We start from the raw sequence: 15000 nt of genomic DNA, 5'->3' as shown, positions 1-15000 counted from the left end.
TCAATATGATGTTCAGGGAGAGGACAGATCAGTATCATGTTCAGGGAGAGGACAGATCAATATGATGTTCAGGGAGAGGACAGATCAATATGATGTTCAGGGAGAGGACAGATCAGTATCATGTTCAGGGAGAGGACAGATCAGTATCATGTTCAGGGAGAGGACAGATCAATATGATGTTCAGGGAGAGGACAGATCAATATGATGTTCAGGGAGAGGACAGATCAGTATCATGTTCAGGGAGAGGACAGATCAATATGATGTTCAGGGAGAGGACAGATCAATATGATGTTCAGGGAGAGGACAGATCAGTATCATGTTCAGGGAGAGGACAGATCAGTATCATGTTCAGGGAGAGGACAGATCAATATGATGTTCAGGGAGAGGACAGATCAATATGATGTTCAGGGAGAGGACAGATCAGTATCATGTTCAGGGAGAGGACAGATCAATATGATGTTCAGGGAGAGGACAGATCAATATCATGTTCAGGGAGAGGACAGATCAATATGATGTTCAGGGAGAGGACAGATCAATATGATGTTCAGGGAGAGGACAGATCAATATGATGTTCAGGGAGAGGACGGATCAACAGTAAATCCCCCCAGGTGTTTATTTGTAATTATACAGACATGCCCCTGCTGTGTAATAGGACATAATGGGACATTAGGTGTTATTTCCTTACTCATCAATTACTTAAAGGAGCACTTCACCGAAAAACAATGCTAATTTATTTTGCAGATGATCTCACACATATTGGAAGACTGTAAACGATTTTGCAGGCATTCATTTAGTTGACAGTTATTGAGAGTTTATTTGAGTTCAGTTGTGGACCCGTGATGCCATTTGTGTCTGAATGACATCACTGGTCCACAACTTAAGTCAAATCAACTCTCAATATCTGTCAAATTATACCGATAAAACTGTTGACAGTTTTTGGATATTATGTGTGAGATAATGTGCAAAATCAGAATTGTTTTTTGGCTAAGTTCTCCTTTAAAAACATTAAGAACTGTTTCTTCAATCTCCAGGCAGACTGGACAGAAACCAGCACCATCAAATGACATTATAGTAGCTGGGGGATTTGTTATTACATAATTGAATCTAAAATTAACACAGAAGAGGAAGCACACACTGAGAGGCTAAATTAGGGGTTGTCACTGATGTAGCTTTATATGTATGTATGTATGTATATATACCCTATATATATATATATATATATCTATATATATATATATATATAAGCAATATATCACGAGAGCAAGTGTGTTGTGGTGAATATATCTTATATATATTATATATATATTCCACAACACACGCTGCTCGAGTGCTATATTGCTTTTATAAAACGGTTTCCAAGTATAATAATATAATAATAACTAGAAGGTCTACATTTCCTAACGAAAATGTAATTGTGCTTGCTGTCCTCGCCATGCACCGCCTGGCTTGCAAGGTCCATGCCCATGCAATTAGGGGGACTAATGCTGCCTTCCAGACACCTGAGACGTGGGTGTTTCCCAGTGGAAAAGTCCCAGTCCCCACCTTCAACACAGTATTTCTCCTATAGGCTCAGAGTACATCCGTCCACACCTGTACCAAGTTTGGTTAGCATCGGACGATCTTTGTGAAATAGGCCCCACCCACCGAACTTTGGAAGTCGATTATATCGCAACGGTGCGTTTTTTTTCAAAAACCACGAAACAGTGTTGTGCAGGACACTCATCACATGATGTGTGCTTTGGTTTGGTGAAGATTGGACAAAATTTCAAGGAGAAATCGCAAAAAAACTGTTTTGGACAAAATGCAAAATGGCGGAAAATCTAGTCTGACGGAAATGGGCGTGGCCTAGTTGAGTAGATGCGGGAGGACCCAAGGAATCCAGGGAAAAAATAAGTTTGATGATAGACCCTACGGTTCAAAAGTTATGGACCAAAAGGTAAGGAGGGCTGTTATAGCGCCACCATCTGGTCAATTGGTGTAATATATTTCTCCTATAGGCTCAGAGTACATCCGTCCACACCTGTACCAAGTTTGGTTAGCATCGGACGATTTTTGTGAAATAGGCCCCACCCACAGAAGATTGGAAGTGGATTATATCGCAACGGTGCGTTTTTTTTTAAAACTTCCAAATCAGTGTTGTGCAGGACAGTCCCTACATGATGTGTGCGTTGGTTTGGTGAAGATTGGACAAAATTTCAAGGAGAAATGGCAAAAAAACTGTTTTGGACAAAATGCAAAATGGCGGAAAATCTAGTCAGACGGAAATGGGCGTGGCCTAGTTGAGTAGATGCGGGAGGACCCAAGGAATCCAGGGAAAAAATAATTTTGATGATAGACCCTACGGTTCAAAAGTTATGGACCAAAAGGTAAGGAGGGCTGTTATAGCGCCACCATATGGTCAATTGGTGCAATTTTTTCGGGGATAGTAAAAGACCCCTCAGTGCACCTCTCTACCAAGTTTCGTAGCTCTAGCTGTTATGGTTTCTGAATTACACCTAATTTACTGCAAGATTTTGCAAGATTTTTCCAAACCCCATGCAAGTCAATGGGGAAAAAAATGGCGCTTAATGGCGAATTGCGGCCAAACCGCTTTCACAAACCCTTAGCAAAGTCATAGCATACATGTCCTCAATGAGGCGGTCATTTTGAGGTCTGGCATGTCTATGTGGCGCAAAAATTGAGGGAGTTATTACGCGACAAACTTTTTGGCAGATATAATAAGAATATTAAGTATGTGGGATTTCAAGATTGTGCCTTGCTTGTCAGCAAGCACAATAATAATACTATAAGTCCTACTGGCATGGTATTCTGAGAGTCAGTTGAAACACTACTGTAAGGCGGGACCTCTAGCAAGAAGATAGACGTGCGGGTGATTTGATTGGATCGTTCTGGAGACTGAAGTCGACATTGGCCAATCCTGGCGCTTGCTGAGAGCTTTTTGCAAAGTCCGACACCAGAGCCGTATGCCGACACCAAGTAACGTTACGTCTTATTTAGAAATGCGGGGTTAAGAGTGAGGGCGCGCGAGAGAGGGGTTAAGACATTAGCCCGCGTCTATTCTTGTACAAAACATCATTTTCTGCGAAGTATTAGTAAAGTTATAAGCGAAGATCGATTCACAAGGATCTGAAAGTTGTCTCCGCCATTTTGTTTTTGAGGTAACCAAAGCCTAAGAGAGATGCGCCATCATGCGTCTGGCTGCAAGCGAGTAGCTTTTTGTTTTGACACTACTGTAAGGCGGGACCTCTAGCAAGAAGATAGACGTGCGGGTGATTTGATTGGATCGTTCTGGAGACTGAAGTTGACATTGGCCAATCCTGGCGCTTGCTGAGAAGCTGAGAGCTTTCTGGAAAGCCCAACACGGAGCTCGAGGCAGCGCTGCCTTTTAGTAAGAGAGTTGCCATGGCAACCAATAACCCATGGCCATGGGTTATTGAACTCGGTTACTGGAATTATACAATGGCTGTGAACCAATCAGATTGCTTGATTTGAGAGAGCCGTTTTATAAATATATATATATATATATATATATATATATATATATATATATATATATATATATATATATATATATATATATATAGTTATAGATATATATATAGTAGGGCATTCACGACTAGTGAATTTTACTAGTCGACTAGTCGTCACTAAAGGTAGTCGACTAGTCGACTAGTCATTTTTATTAAAAAAATAAAATAAAATAAAAAATAATCTTTAAGAAAGAACATGAGGTATTTACACGACATACATGGACTATCATATCCCATATCCCATATGCCCCACAAAGAACATCAAAACACAACAAAACAAAACAAGAAAACTGCATAAGATACACAATAATCCAAGAACAAACAAGACTATTGGACAAACAACCAAACAAAAACAATGCATTCAGCTCCTATCCTGATAAGCCTAATGACACTGGGGTAAAAAGTTCTTAAAGTCAAACTCTGTATGTGGTTGCCATATTTTGGGATGTCTAAGAATCTGCCTTTGCTCTTGTAGTAAATGTTATCCAACATATGGTAGCTTGAGAGTTAATTCCACCAGTGAACTACAGCTGGGGGATTGGATGCTTTCCAATTTAAAGCTATGCATTTCCTAGCTGCCAACAGGGCAAGATCTACAGTATGTATTTACTTTGAATGCATTGTTTTTGTTTGGTTGTTTGTCCAATAGTCTTGTTTGTTCTTGGATTATTGTGTATCTTATGCAGTTTTCTTGTTTTGTTTTGTTGTGTTTTGATGTTCTTTGTGGGGGATATGGGATATGGGATATGATAGTGCATGTATGTCGTGTAAATAACCTCATGTTCTTTCTTAAAGATATATTTTTTTCTTTTTTTTCTTTTTTAAGACGCGTCGACTACTAAGCACAGTGTCGACTAGTGGTTTTACTAGTCGACTAGTCGACTAGTCTGTGAATGCCCTAATATATAGTTATATATATATAGTATATATATACACATATATATATATATACACACATATATCTATATATATATATATATATATTTTTTTTTCTTTCTTCTAAACACATAGACGCTTTACATGAAAACAAATGAACCATTTAACAAACATACACAGATACAGAACAAAAACAGATAAAGAGGTTACAGTGTGAAGGAGAATGGTGAAGGTGGAAGTCAGATACTGTAGGCTTTCAGTAATAATAACACATTGAACAATCATATGATAGAGAAATATAGAAAATATAGAATAGAATGGGTGCCATGCTTTAGGGCAGAATGGGTGCCATGCTTTAGAATAGTGGGGGAGGAGAGATCAGGAAAGGGAGGCCGTAAAGAATGCTGTTGCAGTAGTCTAGTCTGGAGGTGAATGAGTCTGGATGAGAATGAGTGTTTCTGCGGCTGAGGAGGATAGGGTGAGGCGGAGTCGTGCAATGTTACGGAGGTGGAAGAAGGACGTTTTGGTGATGTTATTGATGTGTGACTTGAAGGAGAGGGTCTGAAAGGACCGCAGCACAGGAGAGCAAGTACTGGCCCTAACCACCTTCATCGAAAATGGCTTTGAGAGAAAATCAAAGACAGGCACAGTGTTTCTCGACCTCACAGCCGCCTACGATACAGTCTGGCACAAAGGCCTCCTTCTGAAGCTCACAAAAGCACTCCCTGTCTGGGCAACAAAAACCATCAAAACTCTGCTCACCAACCAGAGATTCAGAGTCCACCTGGGACAGAACAAGAGCACATGGAGAACACAGAAGAATGGGCTCCTGCAGGGGTCAGTTCTAGCTCCAACTCTGTTTAACCTATACACTAACGACCTACCCATCACCAAATCCCACAAATTCATCTATGCAGATGACATCTGTCTGGCTTTCCAAGCACCAGACTTTGGTTCACTGGAACACACGCTCAATGAAGACCTCACCAAACTGGACCATTACTGCAGAACCTGGCGCCTAAAACCAAGCCCAGCAAAAACCGTTTCCAGTGTGTTCCACCTCCACAATGCAGAAGCTGCTAGAGAACTGAACATCCACCTGAGCGAACTTAAGCTGAAGCACGCCCCCACCCCAACTTACCTTGGAGTGACACTTGACAGGACCCTATCCTTCAAGGAACACCTGAAAGGAACGGCAGCTAAGGTGAAGTCCAGGAACAACCTGCTCTGCAAGCTTGCTGGCTCAAAGTGGGGGGCAACAGCCCCCACACTGCATACCTCAGCACTGGCCAGAGAGTTCCCCAAACCTCTGACCAGCCAGATATCTTACCAGAGCAGCCAGTAGTTGTGGCGGGACAATGCCGGCGCCCAACGGGCGGCGCCGCGCAAAAAATCTGCGCGGCGCCTTGCAAAATTTTTGGCCCCTTGAAACCAGATTAGAGGACCATTTACATTAAGATTAGACTGTTTTTCAGTCTTAACCATCAATTTGCTGAGTGAGTGGCACTGCTCTTGCCCAGATGTAGCCATATAGGTAAAACACTAATATTTTCTGACTCACCTCCACATCACCACCACCTGCTGATGTCTATATCATTATTAAGTGGCCCTTAAATGTCAATACATACACTTGTAAATAAAATTGGGAAAACATCCACAAATTAGAATCAGTCTGCTCCTGAAGCGATCATCCAAATAGTAATGACCTACCAAGCCCCTATTGTTGTGTGGTTTTAAAACAGTTGCTCAGTGGTGGTTCAACCACCAGATGTCCCTAAAACAAAAGGGACGCAGCAAGCCAACACATGGCTGGCGATCTTGCCAAAAAGTGAGCAGCCTGCCAGATAGTGGTCACCTCACGTTATCGTATCGAGGTTAAATGCTGGAAGACGGTGCAGCTTTCCAAGTGTTGTTCACTCGTCAGCTATTCATTAAATTTAGCTTAGCAAGTTAGCACAACTCCTGAAGGCTGAGGAGAAAGAGAGCAAGACACCGCACATTTTGGAAGAGCTTGGTTGGTGATTTCGTATAATCCGACATTAGTCTAAATGAATCAACGTGACAACATTATTAACAGTATAATCACTATCAAGATATTTCGTCTTAAAAGACTTGGAGCATGTTAATTAGTTACGTTAGCTTACCTCGCGGTTCATGTCATGTCATGTCATGGGCGAAATGAACGTGTCGCTCTTAACTCTGTCACCTGTGACACGTCCCCCCACACAGCACTGTTGCGGCTGTTTCTTGTGCGGCTGGGTGGATGGAAGCTCAGATCAGTATTATGTCCGAGGAGCAAACTTATTCGTCTGATCGACTTTATGGTGACAAGAAGCAGCACATTCACAGCTGCTTTACATTAGGACATCAAAGGGAGAAAAAAAAAGACGATACATGTCAACTCCTCAAAAATCGAATCAATAAATTCCTAGTCGGATCGAGAGAGGCGCCAGACGGTGAAATGTCCGACGACCGGCTCTTGTGGAACTCTCTGACTGGCCCTAGCATACTCCTCTGCAGAATATTGCGTTTGGTCCAGGTCATCCCACACACACCACGTGGACACGCAACTCAACACAACCATGAGGCTGATCACCGGGACAATCCGCTCAACACCACTCCCCTGGCTCCCTGTCCTATCCAACATAGCCCCTCCACATATCCGGCGAGAAGCCTTCACTCAAAGGATGCTCCAAAAGGCCAAAGACTCCCCCCACCTACCAATCCACACAGACATCTTCAACCCTCCAAGGACGTCCCAAACAAACACCTGGTGTCAGACCCCACTCTACCGGTCCCTGGCACCCAAGGAGGCAGTGGTCAACCCTCAATAGATTCAGGACTGGACATGGCCCCTGCTTAGGGTTGCCAACAGTCCCGTATTAGCCGGGACATCCCGTATTTGGGTCAAAAGAGACGTGTCCCGTACGGGACGCCACTTTTTAAGGGAAGAGGCATATATATTGCGACCTGTCTGTCTGCTTGCCTGTGTGTTTGTGTGCTGTATGAGATAACACGAAGGGCGCTAGGACCCTGGGGGTGCCGGCGTGCCGCAGCCGCTCAGTTGATGACAGGGGGCAGTCACAGCTGCACAGAGCGGGGGAGTGTGTGTGTGTGTGTGTGTGTGTGTGTGTGTGTGTGTGTGTGTGTGTGTGTGTGTGTGTGTGTGTGTGTGTGTGTGTGTGTGTGTGTGTGTGTGTGTGTGTGTGTGTGTGTGTGTGTGCGCGTGTGTGTGTGTGTGTGTGTGTGTGTGTGTGAGACTCTCAAAGTCACATTTGAAAGACCAGATTAAAATCACGCATTTTCAAACCTTTCAATTATTATGTGAAATGTTTCTCTATCAAGGGAAATGGCAATAACAGCTAGTGAAAACAGAAAATAAACACTGTAAAGGGAATAGCATAACACATTTTTTAGAGTTGAATGCATTTTTTTTTTAATATATCATGGGGGGGGGGGGTGTTGGTCCGACCGTCCCGTATTGCTGGGATGGAATGTTGACAACCCTACCCCTGCTTGGCCAGCCTTCACAAGTGGGGCAGCAGCCCAAGCCCACTGTGTGCTTGTGGAGAGCAGCAGACAATGCAACACATCATAGAAGCTTGCCCTCTACAAAGACTTGAAGGAGGACTAGTCACCCTCCATACAGCAGATCAGGAGGCAACGGCTTGGCTTAAGGACTCTGCATTCGCTAAATAAATAAAGGAGAGGGTGGGATCCATGATAATACCGAGGTTACGGACCGGGGGGAGGGTGTGACTGTGTGTCCATCGATGCAGAGTGAGAATATATATATATATATACACACACACACACACACACACACACACACACACACACACACACACACACACACACACACACACACAGTATATATATATATATATACAGTATATAGGGCTGGGTTAAAAAAAGAAATCGATTCTCCGATTTTTAATCGATTTTTATTTTAATCCTTTGATTAAAATATGAATTTAAAATATGAATAATAATGATTCATATGTCCAGAGATCGATTATTTTTTATAAAAAAATATATATATATATATATTTTTTTTTAATAAACATAGGCTATACTATTATAGGCTGTGTGTGGTAGTTGAAACAGTTTAAAGTTGACGTTTATGTTTGTAGTTGAAACAAAAACATAAATGCTGTAGGCTCATCATTAATATCTACTTTTAGAAATTATATAGGCTGAAATCAAATCACTGTGCATAATTGTGAAAGTGTCTTTATTGACAGATGAAAAGGCTGTTATTTACCCTTTGTCACCACCTGGTGAGTAAATATATGTGTAACTAAAACTTCCGGTCCTTGGCGCAAAAAAGGTTGGGAACCCCTGTGTTAGATAACTGGACAGTCATGTAATTCAGGTTACAGCAAAAAAAACATGTTGTATCACTAACCAAATCGATATTGAAATTAATCGAATTGGAATCGAATCAAATCGAATCGGGATTAATCGATTCGGAACCTTGTGAATCGTAATCGAATCGATTCTTGAAATTTGAACCAATACCCAGCCCTAATATATATATATATATATACACATGACATGTTGCCCACTTGCCCCTAGCAATGGTCTTTTTTATTGGCTGCTGCTGCACAGTTTGAATAGAGTTAGCTGGAAACAAAGGACATGTAAGTGATGATTTTAACCAGAGGCTCTGAAAGCTAGTAATTCAACTACAGGAATGATTCACTTCACATTTCACTCTCTCCTGTCTGTCTTGCAGATTTGTTTTAATCATTTATACTTTGATTATTATATTCTCTCTCTTCATTTATTCTCTCATCCTACATCCCTATATTCTGTCTTTTCTCTTTTCTTCTCCTTGCTCCTTCGACTCCTCTCCTCTCTCTCCTGTTGCAGCTGCAGAGACTGAAGCGCTCCTTGTCCTTCAAGACCAAGAGCATCCGCAGCAAGAGTGCCGACAACTTTTTCCGAGCCAGCAGCGACAACAAAACGGAGCTGCTGTCCGATGTGAGCAGCAGCACGGGCCATCTCAGCATAGGGATGGCCCCGCCCCATCTCAGCATAGGGATGGCCCCGCCCCACTCTACCAACCTGGCCATCCCGCCGGTCCCTCCGGCCATCCCCTGCGCCCCTCCCCCCTCGTCGCGCTTTCCGACACGTAACCCACTCCAGCTGGACTCGGCAGGACACTGCTTGATGGAGCACATCTTCAAGAAGCCCACCTTCTGCGACATCTGCAACCACATGATCGTAGGTACGGTTGATGACACCTCCACTCTAGCCTGATATCAGATTGACTTGTCAACTCGTTACACTCCATTTCCATCTTCTAGACTGAGATTACCCCCTTTTTAAGTTATTTCCATGAGGGGAATCCCCCAGGGGAATTCCAATTTCCCTAACAAATCACAATCACAAGAGACTGACGTATCCACCTGAATCTAACGTGAGTTAATCCAGTCGGGAGAACGCAAAAAAAACATCTCGCCTTTGAATAAATTCCTTCAAAGCAGAGTGCCGTTTGGATTTCAAATGAATTGGTACTCAATTTAAAACAGCCTCTTGCTCGTATCTGGTAGCTGACAACCGCTTGACAACGGCCTTAGTTCTGCCCATTGCAGTGTTTATTGGCACAGATTGGCCAATCATCAGTCCCCTTTGGCGCTGAGTGGTTATTCATTTGTTCAACCGAGGAAAACGCTGTTGCATATCACGATGCCAGACCAGAAGCAGCCAAAACTCAACTCAGTGGAGTGGGCGGGGCGGATTCGAAGGTCTGGACCCAGGCAAGTCCCGCCCATCAGCTCAAAGCGCCATGTCAGAGGAATGAGAATATCAAACCAGAGTAACAGGTGGCAGGTAGAGTTTCAAAATTAATCGATTATAAGATGCATCGCGGATGTGGAATCGAATCAAATTTAATACATCTTTTCCCCAATATTTTATTTTGCAAATTTTCAGAACATAAGAAACAAAACAGGCTCAGACACAGAAAATAAAAAGAAAGAAAAAACACATATACTGTATCATCAACACAAGGGGTCTATGAGAAATCAGCTGGGCGAGTTACTTGTCGCTTTTAGCCTCGTCCAAGTAGGCCAGAAACGGGTCCCAGATAGTTGAGAATTTCTTACGTGAGTTGGTCCTCAGGAACTGAGTCTCTCCATGTGTATAAGCGAGACCATGTCGGTCAGCCACAGCTGAAAAGATGGGGGGAGGGGGACTTCCACTCCTTCAGAATAAGTTTCTGGGCGACAGTCGTCCCCTGCGTCAGAGACTGTTGCACAGCCGTAGGGAGGAGCAGAGAGGATTCCGAGCAGCCAAAGATGGCGAGTTCCACCTCCGGATGAAGGGTTACTTTATAGCCTTAGAGTACCAATCAGATATTTTGGCCCAGAATCCGGATAATGAAGGGCAAAACCAAAAAGCATGGGGCAGTGTACCCTCTTAACACCTGACACCTATCACATAGTGGTGAGGGATGGGTATCGTTAAGGAATTAACGATACTAGTACTCTTATCGATACTGCTTATCGATCCGGTACTTTAACGGTACTCTTATCGGTACTTTTTGTTATTTTTAAGAGAAAACCCCCCAGAAACAAATGGGACTGTTTGTTGTCGGTTCTTTTTGTTATTTTTAAGAGGAGAAAGGGGGAAAAAAAGAGACAAATAACCTGGTCACAGTTAGGTGGCACTCATTTATCCTTTCCTCAGTCATTCTCCCACTAGCTGCCATGGTGAAGGGGTTTCTGCTTGGACCAGCAGTAGAGGGAGGAGGGGTGGGAGTGGGACTGGGCTGGTTCATTGTAGCTGCAGGCTCAGCTTTAACAAAAAAAGTTGCAAAATCTTAATGGGTGCGTTTTTATTATTCATTTAAATATCCTTCTACCACACTGTGTTAATACCAACATTCAGCTAGGGAAAGCATAATAAAAATAAAGCAAGACAGTATCTGTCTGCTGTACTTCCCCCTAAATCACTAAATATCCCCCCCTGCTCTGAAAGTAACATTTCTGAACGACAACTGAGATGATGACCGTCACCTGACGATTTATATCAGACTGTATTTATGATGATTAACACACCCAAACAGCGGGGAAATGTTTACTACTCTTGTCTTAATCATGACCACGTTCACATAGTTACCTGATGAGGTAGACTGGGTAACAGCAGCCGTGGCATCATTGACAGGAGATGATGGAGGGTGAGCTAGCTTGTCAAAAACTGTGCATTTCTCAGTTTGAATTTGATGCACTTTGGCTAAGTGTTTAGACAAATTGTTTGTGTTTCCACCTTTACTAGCGAAGGATTTATTCCACTTGCTGTGACAACATGAGTTGTCATCATCGACTCGAGTGAAGTACAACCACACTCTAGATCGCTTCGTTCTTTTGGCCATTCTTAACGTGTTCTGCTGCTCTGCTCAGTTGCTGTGCATGTGTGGTGGGTGCTGTCAGGCACGCCCCCAGCCCCTCCCCTCTCTCAGTCTCCTCACTCCAGTCTGCTCTCGTCTCGGGGGCGCAGCTGTGTCTCTCTCGTCTGACGGAGAGAGCAACGCGGAAAAGATTATCCCTTTTCTTGTTCGGAATTCGGAAATCGCAAAAAACACATTCATAAGCCTGTCTTGTGAGATAAAATGTGCAAGATAATGTAACGTTTATGTAGCAATTATATATAGGAAATCTATTTTCTTAATTTCTCCACTCCAGTACTGATAAGAGAACCGTTTATTGAAAGCTTATTGATCCTCCGGTATCTCGAAATCCGGCCCCGGGGCCCATTTGGTACCGGATCTCAGTACCCATCCCTAGTGGTGAGACAGAAGGGTCGATCTTGTGCAATCCGGACTTGGAATAATGAAGACTGTGAGGGAGTTTAAATTAGATCAGCTGGTGTTAATTGAGCAGAGTTGGACCACAGACAGACTCCTGTCCCATATAATTTCAGACAAATCAACAACAAGTTCCTCCTGCCACGGCGCGCCTCTCTAATCGTCCCAGTGGGAGCCCTGATGCAGCCGTCAAACAGACACAAATCTAGAGATAAGATGCCTGGAGTGAGGTGGGATTAGCAAAACATTTAAAAAAAATGTTCATTTGGTCCAGTCCCGAATCTTGGATCAAGCATAATCTCTGATTTGCAAGTATCTGTACCAGTGTGTTTTGGGCAGCCCAAATTTCCTCTTCAGAAGATCAAAGGATGCAAATTGACCATCCATGTACAGGTCTCTGATGGAAACCAGCCCAAACCAGGCGTGGTAGGTTCTGTCTGACTATGAGGGTAAGAAAGAGTGATTCAAACAAATTGGTGTATGAACAGAAACTTCTGGTATACTCAAAACTCTCCTGAACAGGCTCAGGAGTTCTTCACAATAAAACTTAAATTATTTAAAGGCGTCTCTACCTTAGAAAATAACATGGCTGGCATGGAGGACTTGGCAATAGTGCTGGCCTACATTTTTAGCCAAAGGGGGCCCCAGAGAGTTGAATTACCAGGAGTCCCTTGCCGCCAAAACATTAGAGCCCTATCGAATTGAATCATTGACAGATTAATCATTTATGTTTAAAATGTATGTTGACATTCCGATTTTAAAGCACCTTCTAAATAAAAAAGGGAGTTCCTATTTATCTGACTGCCTGTATTAATTGATGAAAAAGTAGCCATGTGCTGTAATCTAGAAAATTGAGGATGTGATAATTGGAGCTGCGATACTTTGAGCTGTATCGAGATGCATCGTGGAATCGAATCGTTGACAGATGAATCGTAATCAAATCGAATCGTGAAGCCAGTGAAGATTCACAGCCCTAGTGGCAGGTGTGTAGGAGAAGACTGTAAGGTGAGTGACAGCTAAATGAAGAAACAGCTCCCGCACGCTGTCTACTAAACTTGCAATTCGAACATCTTTATTGAGAACAGCATCCCAGTAAGTATTAGGAGCTCCATCAGGTTATCTTGATTTAGAAATATCACATTGCCATTACACACGCTGAAGGGCCACTTGCCCCAAATGTCTGTCGTGTGGCAATAAAACGTCAATTGGGAGTGCTGGCCTTGACTGTTGAATGATCTTTTTGATGAATTATTCTGAAATATCACCCAATGAAGGTCCCAATACTGAACCATTGTTCTCAATACAGATGCTCTAACTGCAAAGTTCAGTAGACGGTGGAGAGTCACTTTAATAGCAGTCTAATGAATGTGCAGGGATATGCGCATATGGCAGAAGGACAGCAGGCTGTGAGAGGTCTCACCACTGTTTTAAACTGCATATAGGTTGTCCTGTCATTATTATGCTAAATACTAGATAATGATTTGCAGTGATGCGAGAAAACGCTGACACAAAAGCCATGTAGACTAGACACAGGGAGCCAGACGGACAAACAGGCAGACGACGCTCTGAACAGCCAACTTTACCAACTGACGCCAGCTCACCCGGCAGCAGCGCCGTCGTGCCCAGCCGGGTCGCTCCATTTGTCTGCGAGGGCCTGACTGTGTGTCTGATAGCTGGTGGAGGCAAGACAGCCCCTACAGATCCACTACCTGTCCTCCCCTCGGCAGATGTTCCACTTTCCCCAACTGCCCCCTCCTTGTTAGCTCAAATCACCCTAGCCACTCCACCTACCCACCCCTCAAATCCAACACCCACATCCCCCTAGCCACTCCACATACCCACCCCTCAAATCCGCATGATTTCTATTCGCACATAGGATAAGCAATAACCACGCCCTGTGGCGCCGGGATTGGCCAGGAGCAACACTGGAGGGCACGCAGCCCAGCGATTTCATGAACCAACTGAATAGCTCTTGAGAACGGACAGCGATTTCGAGAGCGGACATTGAGAGCGGACATTGAAATGAATTATGGTCACCTACCTTCCTTAGCATAGTAATAATAATAATAAGCATAATAATTGTAATCTACACAATGTACACAATCTACAAAAACATGCAATAATATAAACGGTGTTGTGTTCACGTTCATAGCTCATATAATATAATGTATCATATCGTTAATTTCAAGCTCAATTCTTACCCAGAGAAAAGGTACAGCACTGAAAATGTAACAAGCAATAGTTTTTTAAACATCTTTCTTTTAAAAGATGAAAAACCCCAGGTGCTTTAGTCCCAAGCTTCAATGCTCCTGGCCAATCCCGGCGCCACAGGGCGTGGTTATTGCTTATCCTATGTGCGAATAGAAATCACGCCTCAAATCCAACACCCACATCCCCCCACTCCACATACCCACCCCTCAAATCCAACACCCACATCTCCCTAGCCACTCCACATACCCACCCCTAAAATCCTGACTCTCTATCATCTTCCTATCCCTAGCTATGACACTTTTCCCACTAAACTCACTAAACATCCGCTGGCCCAGCACCATTACATGGTAAAAGCAGTCCTTCAAACCTGCAAGGGGATTTGATTTTCTTTGTCCATTGCATTTACTGTGTTAATCTAATTTTCCAATAATGATTTTGTAAAGTAATTCTTCATTTAAAGTAGCAAAGAATGCCACAGTTTCCCGTACCGTATATGTGACCTTAAGGAGCTACTAATCCAGCGATAAGAATGTCATTACTATGGGCTATTCAATGGAGCGTTTTAGTGTC

General features: G+C 43.2%; 1 protein-coding gene across 1 annotated transcript in view; it reads left to right on the top strand.

Moving 5' to 3' along the window:
• The window catches only part of stac (SH3 and cysteine rich domain), a gene marked incomplete at both ends in the record, with an annotated part of 84950 nt that overhangs the window by 5704 nt on the left and 64246 nt on the right, over positions 1 to 15000 (top strand). The window contains one exon of the mRNA XM_083633312.1: positions 9282 to 9639. Within this exon, the coding sequence (XP_083489438.1) occupies positions 9282 to 9639 (358 nt within the window). The remainder of the gene's footprint in view (positions 1 to 9281; positions 9640 to 15000) is intronic.

Source organism: Poromitra crassiceps, assembly GCF_964638095.1.
Source record: "Poromitra crassiceps genome assembly, chromosome: 3".
NCBI classification, from domain to species: Eukaryota; Metazoa; Chordata; class Actinopteri; order Beryciformes; family Melamphaidae; genus Poromitra; species Poromitra crassiceps.
The sequence above is the reverse complement of the archived record's forward strand: the minus strand, read 5'-3'. Positions and strand labels throughout refer to the sequence as shown.